The following is a 22,042-nucleotide window of genomic DNA, read 5'->3' on the forward strand; positions in this document are numbered from 1 at the left end:
ATGGCGGCGGCGGCGGCGATCGGGCGCGCAGTGCCGGCGTGGCGGCGGCGGCTGCTGTGCCTCTGTGTGTGCGCCGCGCTGCTGCTGCCGGCGGCGCGGGGCCTCACCGAGGGGCTGTACTGCGGCCGCCGGGTGTGCTACGAGGTGCTGGGCGTCAGCCGGCAGGCCAGCAAGGCGGAGATCGCCCGCGCCTACCGGCAGCTGGCCCGCAAGTACCACCCCGACCGCTACCGCGGGGAGCCGGCCGCGCTGGGCGGCGGCCCGCAGGCGGCACACGAGAAGTTCCTCCTCATCGCCACCGCCTACGAGACGCTCAAGGTGAGAGAGCGGGGACCGCCGCCGCGGCCGGAGCCGCTCCGGATGAAGAAATGCGCAAAGATTATGACTACATGTTGGATCATCCTGAAGAGTATTACAGGCATTATTATCACTACTACAGCAGGAGATTGGCACCGAAAGTGGATGTTAGAATAGTGATTCTGGTTACGGTGATCTCCCAGGCTAAATGGCCCCCACAATGGCCTCTGGCCAATGTTTCTCAGACCTTAGCAGGGATTGGAGGTGCTGGAAATAGTCACCAGAGCCTAGAGCTCATTCAGATACTGGGCCCGGAGGGGCATGTAGCCTCTGTTAAGCCCTTTGTGCTACCTGTGCCTATGATCTTATGGGGACGTGATGCACTGTCACAATGGGGAATGGCTATTCAAACGCATTTTTAGGAGGGGCCATTGAGGTGCGCGACACCCTGAAATTAACCTGGAAAACTAATACCCCTGTCTGGGTGGATCAATGGCCCCTGCCGATGGAAAAGCTTCGCGCCCTGGAAGAATTAGTTGATGAACAGTTATCCAAAAGACATGTTGTGCCCTCTGTAAGCCCCTGGAATTCACCTGTTTTTGTGATTAAAAAACAAACTGGCAAGTGGCGCCTGCTCCATGACCTCAGAAAAATTAATGACGCTATGGAAGACATGGGAGCCCTGCAACCAGGGCTCCCTTCTCCCACAATGATCCCCCGGGACTGGTCTCTGACAGTCATTGACCTCAAGGACTGCTTTTTTAATATCCCTTTGCATCCAGAAGATTCTCCTAAATTTGCTTTTTCAGTTCCAAGCGTCAACATGCAAGCTCCATTGCAGAGATATCAGTGGGTTGTGCTACCACAAGGAATGAAAAACAGTCCCACAATATGCCAATGGTATGTAGCCAAGGTCCTTAGCCCTGTTAGAACAAAGATGCCCTGCGTTTTATTGTACCATTATATGGATGATATTCTAGTGGCAGCACAACATCACGAAGTCATGGAGGAAGCTGTAGCCCTTGTCATAACTGCTGTTAATTCAGCAGGTCTTTGTGTTGCGCCAGAAAAGGTTCAGAAAATACCACCATGGAAATATCTAGGCTGGCGCATACGGGCTCAAACTATAGTCCCACAGCCTTTACTAATTCAAGCAGATGTGAGGACTTTGCATGATGTGCAGAAGTTGTTGGGAACAATTAATTGGGTTCGACCTTTGCTAGGAATTTCCAATGCAGATTTAAGTCCTTTATTCGACCTGCTTAAGGGGAGCACAGACTTATGTTCCCCTCGCGCTCTCAACCCTGCAGCTGTTGATTCCTTACAAAAAGTTGCTACAGCTATTACCTTAAGACAGGCACATCGATATGCCCCTGAGTTACCTTTCCTTTTAATCATTTTGAATCCTGCTCGACAGCCTCATGCCTTGATATTTCAATGGGACTTGCAGGAGTCTGACCCGTTGCTTATCATTGAATGGGTATTTTTACCGAATCAACCCACGAAAACCATCTCAACACAGCATGAAATGTTTGCATCCTTGATTGTCCGTGCCAGGCGGCGCTTGTTAATGTTGTCTGGAATGGACTTCACTTGTATTTATTTGCCTATGGTCAGTGATTATTTGCAGTGGCTTCACCAACAATCGGAAGCCTTCAGTATAGCGATAGCTGGTTATACAGGCCAACTCACTTCTCACCCACCTTCTCATAAATTGTTTAATGCTAATTTCCAGCTTGTACCTAGACCAAAGAGGAGTGACCAGCCTTTGCAAGCTCTTACTGTTTTTACAGATGGATCTGGGAAGTCCCACAAATCTGTTATCCTCTGGTGGGACGACCAGCGCAAACAATGGGAATCGGATATAAAGACAGTGCCGGGTTCCCCCCAAATCGTGGAACTGACTGCCGTCGTCCGAGCTTTAGAAAATGGTCTACACCGCTTAATATCATCACTGATTCAGCTTATGTTGCAGGGATTGTTGAACGAGCTGAGGCGTCTGTGTTACGAAATGTCTCACATTTTGCATTATTTGCTTTGTTACAGGAGCTTATTTTTCTTTTAGATTCTCGCATTCATTCCTATTTCATTATGCATGTCAGATCTCACACTTCCTTACCTGGCTTTATAGCGGAAGGGAACCGGCAAGCTGACCTGCTTACATTACCGGTACAGGTACTGCCAGACCGCATAGCACAAGCAAAACTCAGCCACGCTTTCTTTCACCAAAATGCTGGTGGGCTTAAGCGACAATTTGGCCTTACTACTCAGCAGGCAACCAGTATAGTTGCTGTGTGTCCCGATTGTCAAAGGCACTCATTTCCTACAATAGCAGGAGGAGTTAATCCTAGAGGATTGCAAAGTTTGCAACTTTGGCAAACCGACGTCACTCATTTTTCGGAGTTTGGTCACTTAAAATATATTCACTCCTCTATTGATACCTTTTCTGGGGCATTATTTGCCTCTTGTCATACTGGCGAAAAGGCGCGCGATGTTCAACGACATCTGCTGCGTGCTTTTGCCACTTTAGGCATACCTTCTCAAATTAAAACTGACAATGGCCCTGCATATATTTCAACTGCAATTAAAAAGTTTTTGAGTTCTTGGGGGATCAACCACATTACGGGTATCCCTCATTCCCCCACGGGCCAATCCTTAATTGAACGCTCTCATCAGTCTCTGAAACGCTTATTGCAACAACAAAAAGGGGGAATAGGGACCGTTACCCCCGAGGAACGTCTTCAGAAAGCTTTATATGTTTTTAATTTTCTGAATTGTTCTTTGATAGACAGTAAGCCTATCAGGATGGTTGAGAAGCCTTGTAAAAATGATTGTGTATGCTTTAGTCGTTTTTATTCATTTGTTACTTTGTTTACCCTGTTTTTTGCAGTGTGTGCAGAACCTGATAGCCAGTTCAGTGAAAAGGGTCCTTATTGTGCAACAAGAAGGGGGAGATGCCGGGGGCAGCCTGGTCTCTCCTTCTAGCAGCGAGATAGAGCTGATTAGGAGGGACGTGCTCAACTTGGCGCATCGTAATTTGCATAAGCTGTAAGCAAACTGTTACACCCCTGGGGCTAAGGACGATTTCTTCCAGGAGGGCTGGTTTCTTAACTAGAGATAAGCATGTGCTATAGAAACAGGAGTAGAAGTTGTTAAGAAGAAGAATGCTGTGAGCTAGCAGAAAATTAACTGCAGAAAATGTCAAGCTGACCTTAGACGTTAGCCAATCATGAGCTCAATTTTTGTAATATGTATTAGGTGATTAACCATTGTGCCAATCAGCTTAAAACACATGTCTCTCTTTGTCTGTTTGGAATATAAAATCGGTTGTTGTGTTCAATAAAGTAGATCCTGACTTGCATTGAGCTGGGTCTCCGTCTCTCAATCGCGGCAGGCAGCCCCTGGCACTCACCCTCTTTTCAAAACCCCCTTGCAGTACCACGCCAGCGGGCTGATGCAGAGAGGGGCCAACGAAGAGGGTTTCTACGGCTTCCTCTTCCCTGATATCCGCCAGGAGCTGAAGCGGGTGGCACAGAAAGTGAGGCCTTGTCCCCATGTGTCCCCACCGTGTCCCCACGCCCCGTGCCTGGCACTGCACACGCCAGCAGCCACCCACCCAGCCCCCAGCGCTGCTCTGGCAGCCGGCTGCAAGCAACCCCCAAGTCAGATACCCCATGACGCAAAAAGGCCCGTTCCTGCGGCAGGGGGGGGATCTGGAGGGTACGGGGGGCATCCTTATCTATCAGGGGCCCGGTGTCACCAGCCGGGCGGCCCCACAGAACGCGGCGGGGCTCCCTGGGGCCTGTGGCGCTGACACCGTTGTCCTTCCTGCCGTCCCCAGACGTGCCACATCTGCCAGCTGCCGGGCGCCTCGGTCACCTGCCGGGCCCGGCGCTGCCGGCCCCGGCGCTGCCGCCGCATCTTCCACTTCCCCTGCGGCAGCAAGCGGGGCTGCGTCTCCCAGTTGTTCGGGGAGTTCAAGTGAGTATGGCTGCCACGCGGGGTCGGGGCCGGGGCTGGTGCCGGGGTCCGGGCCCGGAGCCAAGCTGTCCCCTCCATCCTCCAGGTCTTTTTGCTGGAAGCACCGGCCGGTGCAGCGGGTGCGGGCGGTGCAGCAGGACCAGACCCTCTGCCTCATCTGCCAGGAGGGGGTGGCGGAGCGGCCCTGCTACGACACCCTGGTGTGTCCCGCCTGCGCCAGCGCCTGGTTCCACCGCGGCTGCATCCAGGTAGGTGGCATCGCCCCCGGCCCCTGGAGCGATCCCCCCTGCTGTCACCCTGTTGTCGCGTCGCCCAGCTCCAGGGCGGTGAACCGGACCCCCGGGTGCTGATGCTGATGCCACCTCTGCCCCAGGGACAGGCGCTGCGCTCTGGCTTTCACTACTTTTGCTGCCCGCTGTGCCGCAACAGGGAGCAATTCCTGGCAGAGATGTTTCACCTGGGCATCCGGATCCCTGACAGGTCAGTGCCCTCCCTCCCGCTGCCGCCTCCCCCTCCGCGATGCTCCAGCTGAGCCCTCCTGCCTGCGCGGGTGCCGCCGGGGTGTCCCCCACGGCCCCAGGGTGAGCGCTCCCCCGCTCCCGCAGGGATGCTGCCTGGGAGGAGGAGGATGGGGCCTTTGCAGGCCATTACTTGCGGCACAGCTCCTGTGATGCCAACCAGTGCCTGTGCCCAGAGGGACGCGAGCATGTGGAGGTGAATGGGTGAGTGCCGGTGGCTGCGGTCCCCGCAGCCCCAGCGAGGAGATGGCGATGCCTTCGTCTCCTCCTCTGGGCAGGGATGGAGCTTCCCTGGGATATGGGCACGGCACGGCAGGGTGAGTGCCAGCAGCTCAGCCCCAGCTGCCGGCGGGAGCGGGGTGGACGTGGGCTCAGCACAGCGCCGGGGCTGGCACCCCACACACAGCTCGGGGGCCTTTGGTGACAGTGGGTCCTGTTGCTCCCCCAGGCCCTGGAGACTTCTACTCTGCACATCCTGTGCCTCACAAGGGACCCACCAGCTCTGCTCTGCCCTGGGGGAAGATGATGCCGTCTCCTGGGACTGCAGCGACTGCAGAGGCATGGACACTGGAGAGGGGTGCAGCGGGGCGACAGAGTCCCCAGTGTCACCTGCCACCACAGCCACGCAGGACGTGGGGACATGGACAGGGCTGTGATCCGGGGAGAGAGGGAGGGAGGAAGAGTGAGGTGGGCTTGCACAAGGTGCTCATCATCTCCCTCCCTTGACACCGGACCAGACTCCAGCCCCTCCAGTGCAGGGAACCTTGCGCAGCGCCCTGCATCCCGACACTTCACCTGAGGTTGACTAGTCCAGGGCCCTCAAAAAAGACTTCCCAACTACTCAACAGATGCCATCGGTGCATACGTACAGTCAGTCAGCCCTGCCCACAGCCACCAGGGTCCCCGCTGACAGGGATGGGTCACCCCGCCTGCCCTGGCAGCTCCCGTGGAGCGATGGCACCCCCAGCCCCACCTACACCTCCAGCAGCAGCTGCACCCAGCCAGGGGTGATGTGAGCACCCACCGCTGCTGGGGGCTCGGGCTGCGGTGGCTGGGGCTGTGCCCTGAGGGTGGCCGGGAGGGGGTCGGGGACACAGGCTCCCAGCAGCCTGGTCACCAAGAAGAAGAAGGAGCTGTGCGCGGATACCCGGGAGCCCTGCGTGGAGGCACATGCGAAGCACTTCCAGCCCCAGAAGAAGTGACCCTTCCCCGCTGCCAACCGCGATGGCCCCGCTGCTTCCCCCGGCGCGCTTGGCTCCCGGCCCCGGGCATGCAAGACAGGACTTCAGCTGCAGCCTTCTCCAGCAGGAAAATCTGTTAAGTTAAACTGTATCTGTCTTACTAGGTAAAGTGATTAAAAAATACTTTCAATTCTATCAAAATCCTGATTTAAACCACATCAGTGTGCCTGCCTGCTAAGGAAGTTTCAAGAGTCTGGATGCCTCAACTGTTTGTGCTATCAACTCCTTTGGGTGTCTCTGCAGTCCCGGCTGGAGCCCTGACGCAGGAGAAGGGTCCCCCGGGGACCCAGTTGCCCTCCCCATGCCCTGGGTTCCCCGCTCCTCCCCTCCCTGGCCAGGGCGGCCTGGGCCCCACAGCAGCTCCCACGGTGCTTCCCCCTCCCCAGCCCGTGTTAACCTCCACTGCCGCCCAGCACGGCCCCACGCTGTCGGGGGACACAAAATGGAAGTGCGTGCTAGGCCTTGGAGCAGGCCTCAGCCTGAACACAAGTACTCGGAGGCCTCGGCCAAGTCGACCCTGCGAAAGTAGAGTCAATGTTTCTTCCTGGTAGTTAGAAGAGTGCTGTGCCTTGGTTTTAACATGGGCTTCGTTACGAGAAAAATGCTCACAAGCTTCGGCTGCTGCTGGGAAAGAAGGAAGCAAGAAGACTGCCAGTAGTACTGCGAGATTAGCGCGGAACACCTGCTGGTGTTCAGCTGGTAGGAGAGTGCTGTAACTTGATGGGAAAGTACCGTAACGCACGAAAGGTATACAAGCAGCCAGCGTGCTGAAGTCGAGCGTCTCAGCATCACCCGTGATTTGAGTCCGTGCCTCAGTACGCCACAGCACGCCGTGACACCAGCGTCTCCCCTGGGGCTGCCAGAGCCGGCTCCTCTTGGGGTAACGGGCCGGCGGCACCCGCAGTGCCAACACGAGGGTCGGGGCCACCGCGGAGGCTCAGCCCTGCGGTGCTCAGGCACATCAGCAAAGCCACACGCCCAGTTCCAACTTTTCTTAGTGAGGAGATGCAGGTTTGTGGGACAGGGGCTGGGGCGGCAGGTGGGTGTCGGGGTGTTCTTTGAGGATGCTGGCCTCTTCAGCCTCAGCTGATGGGCCAGGAGACGGGGTGTTGTGCCAGGGTCCCTGTGCTTCCTTTTGAGCAAGGGAGGCTGTCCTTTTTTCAGCTGGGCTAGAGTTAATTTTCACAAGGAACGCTGAAGTGGCCCAGCCAGGACAGCTAACCCAAACTAGCCAAGGGGTTATTTGGTCCCATAGGACATCACGCTCAGCAGAGCCCCAGGGGACCAGCAGTGTTGTCAAAGGACAAAACTGATACAGAAGTCCAGGGACAGAATTTTTTGTACCCAAATGGAAGCTGCATCTTCTTAGTGCGATCTCTCAGCCACGGCATCAGTTGAGGCAGGTACCAAGAGGTACCCCTCATTTCAGACCGCAGGGTTGAAACTGGGAAGACCAGTCGAGAGAACGAGAACTAGACCCTGATGGAAGCGGGAGAAAACCCGCCTTCGGGCGACCGTTACCGCCGCGACGCGGCCCGCGGGCGCCATCTTGTGGGCAGGCGGCCATTAGCCGCGGGCGCGCCGGTCACGTCCCCCTTCTCCTGAGGGGGCTCCCGGGCGGCCGGGCCAATCAGTACGGCCGGCGCTGCGGAGCGCGCGGGCCCCGCCGGTCGGAGCGGCGGCGGCTGCCGGCCCCAGGGTGTCAGAGTGCCCAAGAGAGCAGTGTCCCCCAGCGCTGCCGGAGGAGCAGGCAAGACCCTCCTGCGCTCCTCCCAAGCGCAAAAGGAGATGTCCCGTCTCCAAGGAGAGAGGTGAGTGCAGAGCTTCCCCCCGGGCACCGGCCAGAGGGGATTTTGGCCGGTGCCCGGCTGTGCTGCCACAGGCCCCCGCAGCGTCCCAGGGTGCTCCGGCCTCTCCCCCATCCCCGCTCCCAGCATTACCCCCACCGGCTCCGCGGCGTGCTGCTGGGGGTGACGGTGCCTCTGTCCCCCGGCAGTGTGCGGGCTGTGCCGGCAGGACAACTGTGATGCCGACGCGGTTGGCCAGCCGGGCGGCCCCACAGAACGCGGCGGGGCTCCCTGGGGACTGTGGCTCTGACACCGTTGTCCTTCCTGCCGTCCCCAGAGGTGCCACATCTGCCAGCTGCCGGGCTCCTCGGTCACCTGCCGGGGCCGGCAGCGCCCTGCCGGGTCCTGCCCCGGCGCTGCCGGCCCTGGCGCTGCCGGCCCTGGCGCTGCCGGCCCTGGCGCTGCCGGCCCTGGCGCTGCCGGCCCTGGCGCTGCCGGCCCTGGCGCTGCCGGCCCTGGCGCTGCCGGCCCTGGCGCTGCCGGCCCTGGCGCTGCCGGCCCTGGCGCTGCCGGCCCTGGCGCTGCCGGCCCTGGCGCTGCCGGCCCTGGCGCTGCCGGCCCTGGCGCTGCCGGCCCTGGCGCTGCCGGCCCTGGCGCTGCCGGCCGGGGCATCTTCCACTTCCCCTGCGGCAGCAAGCGGGGCTGCGTCTCCCAGTTCTTCGGGGAGTTCAAGTGAGTATGGCTGCCCCGCGGGGTCGGGGCCGGGGCTGGTGCCGGGGCCGGGTGGCCGGGCGGGTTGGGGCCGGGTCCCGGGCCCGGGGCCAAGCTGTCCCCTCCGTCCTGCAAGTCTTTTTCCTGGAAGCACCGGCCAGTGCAGCGGGTGCGGGCGGTGCAGCAGGACCAGACCCTCTGCCTCATCTGCCAGGAGGGGGTGGCGGAGCGGCCCTGCTACAACACCCTGGTGTGTCCCGCCTGCGCCAGCGCCTGGTTCCACCGCGGCTGCATCCAGGTAGGTGGCATCGCCCCCGCCCCCTGGAGCGATCCCCCCTGCTGTCACCCTGTTGTCACGTCACCCAGCTCCAGGGCGGTGAACCGGACCCCGGGTGCTGATGCTGATGCCATCTCTGCCCCAGGGACAGGCGCTGCGCTCCGGCTTTCACTACTTTTGCTACCCACTTTGCAGCAGCAGGGAGCAATTCCTGCCAGAGATGTTTCGCCTGGGCATCCGGATCTCTGACAGGTCAGTGCCCTCCCTCCCGCTGCCGCCTCCCCCTCCGCGATGCTCCAGCTGAGCCCTCCTGCCTGCGCGGGTGCCGCCGGGGTGTCCCCCACGGCCCCAGGGTGAGCGCTCCCCCGCTCCCGCCGGGAAGCTGCCTGGGAGGAGGAGGATGGGGCCTTTGCAGGCCATTACTTGCGGCACAGCTCCTGTGATGCCAACCAGTGCCTGTGCCCAGAGGGACGCGAGCATGTGGAGGTGAATGGGTGAGTGCCGGTGGCTGCGGTCCCCGCAGCCCCAGCGAGGAGATGGCGATGCCTTCGTCTCCTCCTCTGGGCACGGATGGAGCCTCCCTGGGATATGGGCACGGCACGGCAGGGTGAGTGCCAGCAGCTCAGCCCCAGCTGCCGGCGGGAGCAGGGTGGACGTGGGCTCAGCACAGCGCCGGGGCTGGCACCCACACACAGCTCGGGGGCCTTTGGTGGCAGTGGGTCCTGATGCTCCCCCTGGCCCTGGAGACTTCTACTGTGCACATCCTGTGCCTCACAAGGGACCCACCAGCTCTGCTCTGCCCTGGGGGAAGATGATGCCGTCTCCTGGGACTGCAGCGACTGCAGAGGCATGGACCCTGGAGAGGGGAGCAGCGGGGCGACAGAGTCCCCAGTGTCACCTGCCACCACAGCCACGCAGGACGTGGGGACATGGACAGGGCTGTGATCCGGGGAGAGAGGGAGGGAGGAAGAGTGAGGTGGGCTTGCACAAGGTGCTCATCATCTCCCTCCCTTGACACCGGACCAGACTCCAGCCCCTCCAGTGCAGGGAACCTTGCGCAGCGCCCTGCATCCCGACACTTCACCTGAGGTTGACTGTGGTAGTTAGGGTCCGGCGACCGGAAGATATCGCGTTGTACGGAAAGGTAGAGCCTCCCTCCCTATAACCAAGAGACATGGACCCTTAATGTAAGCAGGCGGAAGTGACGAAGTAGACTTAGACTATATAAGGCAATGTAACCTAACAATAAACGCCATTTTGCCTCCACCGTATTGGTGTATGTGTGCTGATGGACCACGCAACCTGGGATTGGTTGCCGTGCCGTTCCTGAACCGGGCCACCGCGCGCCTTAGAGAAAGGCAACAAGTCTCCAAACACAGAGACTGATCTTTCTGCAGAGTCCATAGGTTACTGAAGAGGCACCCCTAGAAAGTGTCCCTTTCTGCTTACTCTCCAAGTACCTCAGTGTGTGGTCCTAAAGACTGGTAGTGTGACTGCCCTTTTCCTCCTGTTTGTTGTTGTTTTCTCGTTGGTTTGGTTTGTTTTGTTTTTTTTTTTTTTTTGTCTGCATATGAAGCTTTGGACAATTCTCAGAAGAATCTGGACAATGATGTAAAATTCCTCCTGTCTCTCATGATTGTGTATTCTGCCTTCATGATGCTTTCTTGAAAAGATAACGTCTCATGGGGAGGGAGCCATCCTTGTTGCTGTATGAAAATCCCCTCAAAAAACTAGAAACAAAGTAGATAGTGCTGCAAGCTTGCAAACAAATTGGGCCAGAGAGAACTTAATTTCTAGCTTATTTCAGTGGTTTTAAATGCTTGTGGTGATACAGATGTTAAGTTTCAGAATATTTTGTGGTTGGTCATATGTCACTTTTGGTCCAGTGAGTGTTAGAAATTGTGGCAGAGGAAGGTGATATTCTGCCAGCTGTCCAAAGATAAGTGATAGGAGAAATAGGAGAAAAAGACAGGTTTTCTTACTTGATTTGATTTTGTTTCCATACTAGTTTAGACATCAGAACTGAAATCCAGGATCATGGTGAGAGATGCAGGGGTTTCCCATCACATTGCAGGAATGGCTGTACAGCAGGGAATTTCCAGGCTCTTGCATGGAGGTGTTGGGTGCACCCCATTGTTCAAATGGCAGATACACCCCTGCAATGAATGGAATTCAGTCTGGTGACTGCATTTCAGTAGCTTATTGAATAGTTCACTCTGCTCTGCCGAGACCCAGTGGCATGCACATTTTTAGACTTTCTTATATTTTCCAGTGTTTCTTAATTATTCCATTCCTTTGCTCTTTCATGCCCTTTGGAGTGGCCTATTTAGGGATGCCTCTTCCACCCCAAATCATCCCAGTCTTTACTGTAGGAATATTGTACTTGCAGAGGTGACCTCTGTCAAGCAGAAACGGGCTTGCTGGCATTTTGTCAAGCCATGCTTGAGACCTTCAATTTGCTTTCTTTTAAACTGGGTAGACCTTTGAGGCTGGCTCAGACTGTAGAACTGGGCAGTTGCCTTTGTACATGTTTGCATGATGAGCTTACAGAGTGTCCTGGGTTTCTGCGGCGGCGGGGGGGTGGGGTGGGGTGGGGTGGGGTGGGGTTGTTTTTGGTAGCAGGGGAGGGGCTACAGCAGTGGCCCCTGTGAGAAGCTTCTGGAAGCTCCCCTGGCTCCAAGTCAGACCCACCTCTGGCCAGGGCTGAGCCAGTTAGCAATGGTGGCTGCACCTCTGTGATAACGTATTCAAGACGACACCTAGGAGGAAGAGTTGGGACTTGTGAGGAGAAGTTGTGAGGACATCTATGGAAACACAGAGGTCAGTAGGAGAAAGGAAGAGGAAATGGGGGAGGTGTGCCAGAGCAGAGACACACCACACACGCACCCTCTCCCCCCATATCCTGTGGTGAGAGGGCAGGGCCGCCCCTCCTGCCCCTGGTGGAGGTCCAGAGACCAGTCTGCATCCTGTGGAGGACCCCATGCTGGAGTCTGCACCTGAAGGAGGCCAGGATCTGTGGAAAGAAGCCCCCACTGCTGTAGTTTGGCGCTGGGAGGACTGCAACAGGGAGGTGTGACCCATGCTGGAGCAGCATGGGCGCAGCTACAGCCTGTGGGAAGGACTCATGGCCAGAGAATGTTCATGGAGGACTGTCCCCCGTGTGTGGGGAACCATGCTGGAGCAGGGGAGAATGCGAGGAGTTTTCTCCCTTGAGGAGGAAGGAGTGGCAGGGACTGACTGTAACCCCATTCCCTACCCCCTGTGCCACTGGAGGGGAGGAGGTAAAGACATCCGGAGCAAAACTGAGCCTGGGAAGAAGGGAGGGGTGGGGAGGGGTGTTTTTGAGTTGTGGTGGCTCTTCTCACTGTCCTACTCTGTCTGTTAAGTGTTGTTAGTGTTTGAATTTAAGTGATGCTTGGGTTTGTTTTTTTTTTTTTTTCCTTCCCCTAACAAGTCTGCCTGTTGCCCATGACCATAATGGGTGATCCGCCCCTCCCTGCCCTTATCTCAATTCTTGAGCCTTTTGCTTTATTTTCTCCTACCCATTCCTGAGGGGAAGGGGTAAGTGAAGGGCTGGGTGGTGCTTAGTTGCCCTCTGGGCTCAAACCAGGACACAGAGTAAAGGTGTGTTCGTAGGGGGAACAGACTGGTTTATCTTGCATTAGGCACTTGAAGGAGAGAAAAGAACTTTAATCATAACCTTCAGACTTTTCTTCCTGCTATTAACTTTTCAGTCATATGGGATCTTTTGTGCTGCTGCTGAGTGTAGGAAGCAGTTAATGTTACCTCTCAGCTCTTTTCAGTAGACTACGATGTTCATTTGGCTATCTTTGGGTATCATATTTTCAGTATTCATAATCACAAGTAGTCAAACCAGTGACTCAATTATGGGTTCGGTAATACCCAGCTTGTAAGTACTAGGTAGCAATCTCCCAGTAACAATTGGGTGTTACATGATGGACATTCCTAAGGAAGCAGAAGCTACTTTGCAGTGTTGGCTTGAGGATAGCAATGAGGGTGGTGCTTGTTCTCTCTTCACCTAACACCTTATTCCTGGCAATTCCTCCAGCTTTCTTCCTTGTACGGTCAAGTCAGCCAGGGACAATTGCTAGTGCTCTCCTCTGGTGCTTTCTGGGATTGTGGTAAAGAAGCGAGTCTGTTTGTTTGGCTCCTTCATCAGTGCTGCTGATGTTAGTCCAAGGTGAGTAAATTACCAAAGAATAGTTAATAGGTGTTTGTTCCTAGTCTGTGTTGTTCATTTTCCTCATAGATCCATTTTTAAGATTCATTGCTAGAATGCCAAGTGATCTTACTGGACTTAGTCTGTCCACAAAGGTTACATTCATGTTGTGGGTGACTCTTGTGACGCCCTTAATGAGGGTGACTCCTGAACTTCATTATGGGGATATATGTGCTGCCTCCATTTCAAGTCTTTGGCAGCTTTTTGTATCCTAAGGATTAAGATACTTTTGTATCAGTTGTTTTTCTCCAGAATTTCTCTTGCTTTGTATATAGCTTGAAGGTGCAGCGTTAACAGATTATATGATCCAGCTACGTTGAGTGGTGGTTTGGTGTCTTAATTTCTGCCCCTCAGCTGAGAGACACTTACTGACCTTGTGAACTAGTGTCCCTTACCCGGTGCAGATGTGAAATAAAGCAGGCTTGCCTAGACCCTTCATGGAGGTCACCTGTTTTGTTTGTTTGCAAGAAACCAAGAACAGATGGGCTGGCGGTTACTGCATCCTGGCAAAGCAGCAGCATCTTTCAGCAGCCAGGTAGGATCTGTGAGATCTGTTTGTGGTGGTCTGATACCCTACCGTTACTTTCCATGAACGCACTTTTCCAGGGTGTCTGATGTTCTTAATTAACTTCTATTGCAATTGCTGCTATGACTAAATTACTGAATTTGGGTACAGCTCATTCCTAGGAACACTGTTGCCGAGCTGTGTGTGATGCAGGCAGAGCTGATCATCTGGCCAGCCCGTGCTGAGCCCTGGATTCCTGTTCTGGCCAGGCACATGCTCTCTAGCTTAAAGCCAAGTAAAAATCCTGGTGTGCACCACTGGCCACCCCACAGCCAGAGCCGATGGTGTGACCTCAACTTAAAATGCATTTCTGACTGTTGCAGTGCCATCCATAATTTATTTAAAAGTCTCTGAAGCACAAACACTAGGAATTTGTCCATGTCGCAGACAAGGGAGAGTGAAAGGAGAATACAGCCACAGCTTGTCTGAAGGGATCTCCTGTGTATGCTCTCCCTTCCCTCTGCAAGTGGACACTTGTGTGGTGAGAGGGGGCACAAGAAAAAAGGTGAAAGCCCAACAGTGTTTGGTATTGCTGTCAGGATTCCTGAGGAATTTAAAAAAAGAGGGGATACTTGTTCATTCCTCAGGAGGTACTTGTGAAAGGGCTGAATCAGAAACATTTTCAGAAAGACCAAGTAGATATCCCTATTATTCTTGTTTCTCCATGTTAACTTTCAATGATTTAAATTAGGAAGTATCTTCTTGCCTGTGATGCTGTGTTTCTTTATCAGAACCATGTGGTACTTGGCTAATCAAAAGAATGCTCTTGACAGAAAGGAATCTTCCCAATTGAGTGCCATCTTCTAGTATCCTGCTAGGAGCAGTATGGTCTAAAAGTGCACACAGATCTAAGCAGGGTTGCAGGTTTGGCAGAGTTGAGAAAATGTGGGCTGCCTGACCATGTCTGTACCCCCAAACATACCAAGTGAAACACTGGATTGTATACAAATTCTGGTCATTAGACTGAAACTGAAAAGGTGTGTAAAAACCCCTTGCAATGTAGCGCGATGTCTCTGTAGTCATAGATGTTCTGACCTCAGAATAAAAATCTAGGAGTCAATACATTGTTTTCTTAGGAACTGCTTTTCTAGATTCCCTTAATAAAAGGGAAAATTCAGGTGCTGAATCTTAAAATCTCATTAAACTTGTACTTTTTATTTGCCCATTCACCTGGTCTCCTTTCCTTTTCAAGGCCTCCCACAGTCTCAGGGTATATATCGCTATGACTCATCCAAGTAATACCGAAATGGACCAACCAGAGGTTAATGTGCCTTCCTCTTCTGGTACCTTGATCTTTGTAAAGTTATGTCACAAACTCATCACTGTCTTAGGACTGGGTACATGCGTTGTCTTTTTCTAAGATGTATGTGTTGAAGTTGCAACAGGTTTGTACTGTTAACTTGTGACTTGTTCCATGTGTTTTAGGATGTGGTGTAGACACAAATCAATGCACTGGTTTGTCTTGGGATCAGTCTTACCTGTGACATCTATCAGTGCTTGCTTGTATGTTAATGTGTACACAAATGCTGGATCTTCCCTGTTGCCTATCATGTATCTGATGCACAAACTACACAAGGTGTTTTAAAATGTGCAGTGATCACAACTTGTTGCATGAGGGTAGGATGTCCTACAGGGAATTCTTTAACGTTCTTTTCCAAATATATTTAATAAGATCTAAAGCCTTCAGAGGGAAAAAAAAAAATCATGACTTGCTGATACTTACTGGATTTTGTTCTGAATACAGGGTCTGATATTTGTTAATAACTCTTGCAATACCACCCATTTAACAAAGCCTTTCTCAGCTTGCTGTTTGTATCGTGAGCTGTGTCAGTAACAGCACTGGATCCCAAATTATCACAGAAGCTGTTGAGTGAAGCAGTAACAGCTATCTTCAAATGTTACAGTGTACATTTTTAAATGTAAGGTAAAACTGTTCAAAATTATTGATGCAGGTTGCAAGTGGAACAGTGGGAAATTGCAGATAGTATGTAAAACCAGCCTGTCTGTATGTGGGGCTGAGCAGTCTGTTACCTTGTAAATTGTTTCTCCTTTCTGAAAATTGATGATTTATTTTTTTAAAAACACAAAGACATTACATGTTTGGTTTTGTTTTCTGAATCGGCAAAGGATACCTTTGTTCTTAAACTCAAACTGGCATCTGGAATTTGGGCTGAGTTTCCATCTCTTAAGCAGATAGCAGACGATGGTGTGATTAATACAAGATGTCCCTCCCCAGCTGTAAGGTTAATTTGATCATAAGAGCATGGAAACAGGAACGCCAATCAGTGTGGCCTTCAATGGATGTGCATATCCATAATTAACTGAAGTACAGTACTGCACTCTGATCCATGAGGCTACTTCTGTTTTTAGAATCAGCACAATTAGTTAGCAGTGTATTGACATTAATACATGGCCAAGGAGCTCCCATGTATGTGTGTTTCATGTGCTAACTGTATCTGTTCTCTCTGTACTCCAGTGCAGATTTAACCTGGAGTTCTCTTTTTACTTCTTGCTAACTTCAGAGTGTCTTCAAATTCAGTAAAAGGTCCTTTTTTTATCACAGTCACTTTTCAGAGTAGAATAGGTGGGTTTAACTTTTTCCAACCTTCAGCATCTTCCTCTTATCCCATTTCTTCCTTGTCCACCTTTAAAAATCAGTTCAAAGGTGCTTGCCTAGTCTGAAAAATACCAAGTCACAATAAAAAGAAAAACTGTAGCTCACTGTAGAAAGATCACTCTGTGATTTTACCATAAACTTCAGTGGCTGGCTAGCTGCCTCAAGTGGAGACTCCACTCTTGCACAGTCTACAGAAGCTGAAATTCTCTTTCGTCAGTATTGTATGGTGGATGTCATCAGATCAGGAAGTGGAAGTGCCCTGCGTCTGTGTGTTTGTTAAACTCATCGGTGGCGGTTTAGTCAACCAGAGAACTGCCATCTTTGGCTGCTACTCAGTGTCATAACTAAAGATTTCATTGAGGGCAAAGCCAGGAGGGTGTGTTACTGACTTTCTGCTGGATTGATCCCATTTAAAGACTTTCTCCAAAAATTTTTTTGACTTTTGCATATTTGGTGGATTATGAAAAAAACTATGCTAAAGTAGGGCTACAAGCTAAACTAACCCTGTGCTCAGAAGGCAGAAGTTATTATAATGAGTTTTGGCCAGCAGTAATGTCAAAGGCTGGTTTGTGCTCAGAAATGAGCTGGTAACGGAGTGCTTGAGCAATGGAAGCCTTGAGGGTTTGCTCTGTCATGCCTTATGTTTATGCAACTGCAGATTAGTTGCTACCTGAGCTTGCGAAACTGCTGGTCATCCCTCTTCAGATGTGAAGATGGCATGGGGATGAACCAGTTTCCTCAGTAGTCACTCACTCCCCCTCATCACTCAAGGTTACCAATGCACTTGTCTCTTTGTTTTCATGATTGGCTATGACTAGCATGCTTTACAGCTGCCACCAGCCACCTCCACGTGCTTCCTGCCAGGATGGTGGAGCAAAAGGGCCTTGTCTGCAGCTCCGTTCACCTGGTTGATTGTTGATGTGCAGGGGTGTAACAGACCAGCTGGGGCTTACAGCTTCAGTTGGCTGCTCTGGCCTCCTCTCACTGTGCAGGTGTGATAGTGGGATCATTACAAAAAGATCTGGATAAATAACTTCTAATGGGCTGTGTCACTCTTGTTCAAAATGCTGTGTTTCCATTCTCAGCATCTCATCCTGGCCTCGCTCCCGTCTTGCCGCCTTCTCTGCCCCTTGGGACTTGAGCAAGTTCCCTGTCCTCTCATGGTTTACTAGCTCACGTACCAGTTCTGCAAAGCCTGGGAGCACCTGTTAAAGACCTACTGCAGTTTATGAGAATTCTGCACTCACTTAGGCAGTAGCTTGCTGAATTCAGGCCTTGTTCACAGTTTCCCTATTCATTTGTCTCAGCCCTGGGTATCTCCCTGGACGGGTATGCACCTTTTGGTAGGAAAGACTTTGCTCCAAACTCGTTCCTGTTCCATGAAGGAGTTGATTTCTCTACTGCTGCCTTTTTCAATTTGGTGGCTTTTATTTTTCTCGTTTATTGTGGGATTCACTGCTTATGTACAAAATCGTACTGACTTTCTCCACTCTCCTGAACATCATACAGGGACCCACCCCGTGAGGCATCAGAACTACTTGTCTACTTCCAAGTTGCACAGAAACAAGGATCTCTTACACAAATACCTATTCACAAGTGGAAAGGTATCTCTGGGTAGAATAGGTGAGGGAGCAGTTTAAGAATTTTACATAGAGGAACAGTAACTGAGTTTTTTGTTTTTTGTTTTTTTATAAAAATTGCTTTAACAGGAGGTTTGCCTGTGTTCTAATCCACAGAAAGGTGCAATGTAAACTGAGGTTTTCTTTTCATCAATGCAAAATGTGCCTCTCAACTGTAATGCAAAAGTCAGTCTCTGTCTCTCTCTGCTTGCAAAGGAAGAAGTTTAACTGAAGACTGATATAATATGTTTCTTGCTCTTACGTGTAATCATCTACACAACAGTCCTTGCTAGTCTTTCCCAAGCATCATACAGCACTATCCCTATTAGAAAGTAAAACAGGGATTGTATTGAGCAGTGGAACCTGCTGAACTTCCTTGGTTTGAGAGAGACACTGGAGAAGAGTCCAGGTTCCATGTGTTTTAAATATAACTTTAAACCAATGCAGCTACTCTCTCAGATCAACATCACTTCCTACGTTTCCCTCCATTCAGATGGGAATTTAAAAGTAAACCCAGCAATATGTGATGCAGTTGATGTGCTTGCAGGTGGAACAGGGGGTTTTTGAAATTTGAGGATTGAGATCTCTTGTGGAAGAACTCAGTGTGAGTGCAAGATCTTGGATTGCAGCTCTTTTGCCAGCTTGCCAAATGCAGTCAAGTACTCTGGACTCCTCTGAAGAAGACTGTGGTAGAAGAGCTGTGAAGATGTAGGCTGGAACTGATCATTTTAGTCACCTGTGTTTTGCTTGACTCCATGGACAATGTAACAGTGATTTTTACAGATTGTTTTCCCTGTGTCAGTTGCAAATAACTCTTAATTTGCCATTTGGAAGAAAACTGTTAATAGATAGATTTCCAGATCAAATTAAGAGCCTAATTTTCCATCTTTCATTAACCGGGTTACTGTGTTCACATGCCAGAAAGATGTTGCTCTTTGAAAAAGCATGTTAGTGTATGTGGCAATGACCCATGCACTTTTTAAGTACATAGATCTGTGCATTCTCACCTGAGTGTTGTTAACTATGCTGTAGTCTGACAAACGTATCTTTTACTACTGCCCTGTTATATAGATAATTGTAATTAACTGCAGTTTGTTTTTTCCACTACTTGAAGTTGTGTGATCTGAAAATTGGTGAACAAAAAGTATTTGTGCATCTTACTATGGGTATCTCTAAATAAAATGTATTTGTATAGTGTGTTGGCTTGACTGATGGTTTCCGTTATTTGCTAATCATTCCACTGCAAGTAAAGCCAGGGCAGTTTGAGAGTGAGTAGGCTTGTGTTTTTCCCCTACAGTCCAGGGGATTCAAAGGAAATAAAGTGAACTGTTGTTTTTCCTTCACCAGTGAGTGGAATGATATCCCAAGGGCAGGCTCTCAGCTTATTCCTGGTTTTCATAGCTTAAATATCAATCCTGTTCTCTGTACAGCTGCAGTAATACTCCATGCTTCCATAGGAAATGTATCTAATGGCAGAGTTGGGACTGTTAAACTCTTCAAAGCATCTCCTTCCTGTTCTCTTTTTCTGGTACCTCATTTGCTCTGAGGCAAGAGTTTCCTTTCAATCACTTCATTTTTCTAAGAAGGAAATACCTCTTAGAAGTGTTAGATAGTACAGATACCTATAGGTAGACATTTAGGTATAGGACTAAGGGTTTTGGTGAGACTGTACATAACAAAACTGTATCTGTAGCACTAGCTCTTCCACATACTTTCATTGCACAGGAGAGTGAGGTCTCTGTCAAGCTGTCCTATTTTCCAGCTTCCTCTTCCCAGTCTAGAATTGGGAAGGTTGTTTTTTGGAAAGGAGGAATGTCCTTAAAGCTTAGATCTCTTATGTTGGAGGTTAAAATCATGTGCCTAAAAGCAGCACCTGCATCCCCATCTTCCTCATCTTGGCCTCACCCTGAGGTGCTGGTTTCCATGGTGCTGGATAAACAGTAGCTTTGTATGCAAGGTATGGGAGACTGTGGCTCCAGCTGCACTGTCTCTTCTTGCTGTAGTACTGTCGCAGGCATTACTGATGCTTGTGGATGCAAGAAGAGGAAGAAGAGAGACTGAAAAAGCTTATGAATTCTATGCTGTTGTTCTACTGAGCCTTATACCAAAGTTGAGAGATGAAAAAAATACCCATGCCCCTGGAGACAGGCAGAAGATGATGGGTTAGAAATGGCTCTGGCAATGAGGGTTGCTAACTCCCCAGCTGCATCAGATGCTCCATCGAGTACAGCATTCAGATGGTGTGGAGCCCGTCAGCTGACTTGCAGAACCAAAAAGGACCTCCAGAAGTACAAAGACAGTCAGTATTCATCGAGCTTCTCCTAGATGTGGGCACAGCTTAAATCTCAGCAATAGAGACACCAAATCCTCCTCCAGCAACTAATTCTAGCATTCACCTATTTTGTCCCATCATCTGTCTTGCAGGTCCCCTTGCTTTCCCGTTCACTGCGCAGATGAAGCAGTTTGTTCCCTTCTGTGGGGCAGCTCATCTCTTTCTTTGGAAGGGATTTTTAACTTTCATGGCCATGGTGTTCACTCCTTATACTGAACAGTCCAGGCTCCTTCAGTGCTTTCTTGCTGGCTGTGCTTGGCATGTGCGTGTGTGGCCATTGTAATTTCTGACTGTGGAACAAAGACCAGATCCATCACACTCCTTGGCCTGAAGCCTGCAACAGGTCTACGTTGCTGTCAGCTGTGCTTTTACTGCACACTACAAACATGGTGGCAGTGTGCATTATCCCTTTCAACAGTCAATCTGCTGCCTACCTCCAGCTCACAGCCCAGCTGCTGCAACTTTGCTTGGCTGTCATCACTTCCCTTCTTGGGTGTATTTTGTTTCTGATCTTTGTGACTTGGGATCTCAGCACTTGCCAGATGGTGGCACCGCTGTTGCAGAACAAGGAAGCCAAACCAGGGCAGTTTCATACTGCTTCTGTGAGTTCTTCCTAGCCATAGGTGTGCTCATCCTGTCTGCTTCTGAATGGAGGATCAGGGTAGTCTTTTCCAGTGCAAGGTGCTTTCAGGGTCCAATAAATGGATTAACAAATTAACAGGTGCCAGGAATGCAGTGCTTGAACTGTTCCTTGGGCAAGGGCAGCCCATTTTTTCAAAGAATTAACATGATTAAGTTCACAGTGTATTAGAAAACAAGAAGATCTGTGCTTTGTCTCCCAACTTCCTCAGTCCCCCCCAAGCCTCCTCATCTGGAAGAACAAATGTCAGGATGGCTTCATCCCTCTGCAAGGCTTAAGAGACCATGCGGCCAACGTGGCCTTTGGGAGCTACTGATCAGCTTGCTCTGAAGTACCGCCCTCCATGGAGAGTCTTACCTTTCCCTTCATTAAAGTGTACCATGAGCTGGGAGAGGTGAGAGAGAAGCCACAGGCTCTAAGCGCAGAGCAGAGGTTAAAAGGTCAGCGAGATGGAGTGAGGGTCACGTTCCTGGGATGCTGAAGTCTTGGCACAAATATCTGTAGCCCCCGTGTTTTTTTTCCTGCGTCATCAAGTTTCCTTGTTCTATAGTTTTTCTCTCTCCCCAGACCCCCTGCAGCGCCTAGTGTGTGTTGAATGTTAAGCACATGGACTCATCTACAATAGAAATTGCAGAAATTCTAGACAACTGGAAAGCATGTGGCTAGATTTAAGGTTGCCTTTGGGGAGACACAGACGGGCACTATTGCTGTAAAAGTCCTCCCAGTATAGCAGCTCTATTCTAGGCAAGTATTCACCTAGGGAGCAATGCTGGCTAATTTCTCTATGTATATGAGCCCTAAAAGAGGTCTTGGAGCCAAGAAAGTGAGCACCTGGGAAAGCACAATCCACTTCCTCACTTGCTGTGGTGGCAGCCTGCTTCCTGCTGCTGCGGGCTGCTGGACACCACGCAGCAGCTGGGCTGGCAAGGATGACAGTAGAGAGCTATTGAGCTGTAATGACTTCTGATCTTGCTCTCTAATAAAACCACTTCACAGAGACATTTTCAGTTCCAGGAAAGAAATTCTAGGAGTAATGATGACTTGCCATGTGTATTTATAGGATGCTTTATAGGAGCATCTCTTTCCTGTTCGTTGTAGAAAACCAGCTTGAGCTTTTTACCTGTATAAATAGGCTTTGATTAAAAAAAAATATTGTCCCTGTTATCTTGGTATATATATATACAGTAGGCAGCTGCTGTTGTACTTTGAGTGCATTT

General features: G+C 51.1%; 1 protein-coding gene and 1 long non-coding RNA gene across 2 annotated transcripts; both read left to right on the forward strand.

The window, feature by feature from the left end:
- On the forward strand, positions 1-474 carry LOC122153618 (dnaJ homolog subfamily C member 25-like). Its single transcript, XM_042794086.1, has one exon. It carries the CDS (start codon positions 1-3, stop codon positions 472-474), a length of 474 nt encoding a protein of 157 aa, XP_042650020.1.
- Positions 475-11,958: 11,484 nt separating this feature from the next.
- LOC122153615 lies at positions 11,959-19,050 on the forward strand. The gene is made up of 2 exons (XR_006165474.1): positions 11,959-12,093; positions 12,882-19,050. It is a non-coding gene; the product is annotated as an uncharacterized LOC122153615 (long non-coding RNA).
- The last annotated feature ends 2,992 nt before the right edge of the window (positions 19,051-22,042 follow it).

Source organism: Tyto alba, unplaced genomic scaffold (genome assembly GCF_018691265.1).
Source record: "Tyto alba isolate M040663 unplaced genomic scaffold, T.alba_DEE_v4.0 Super-Scaffold_2000002059, whole genome shotgun sequence".
Classification (NCBI taxonomy): domain Eukaryota; kingdom Metazoa; phylum Chordata; class Aves; order Strigiformes; family Tytonidae; genus Tyto; species Tyto alba.

Excerpts from the sequence above, each read along its gene's own strand:
- LOC122153618 (XM_042794086.1), top strand. The coding sequence starts at position 1 with ATGGCGGCGGCGGCGGCGATCGGGCGCGCAGTGCCGGCGTGGCGGCGG.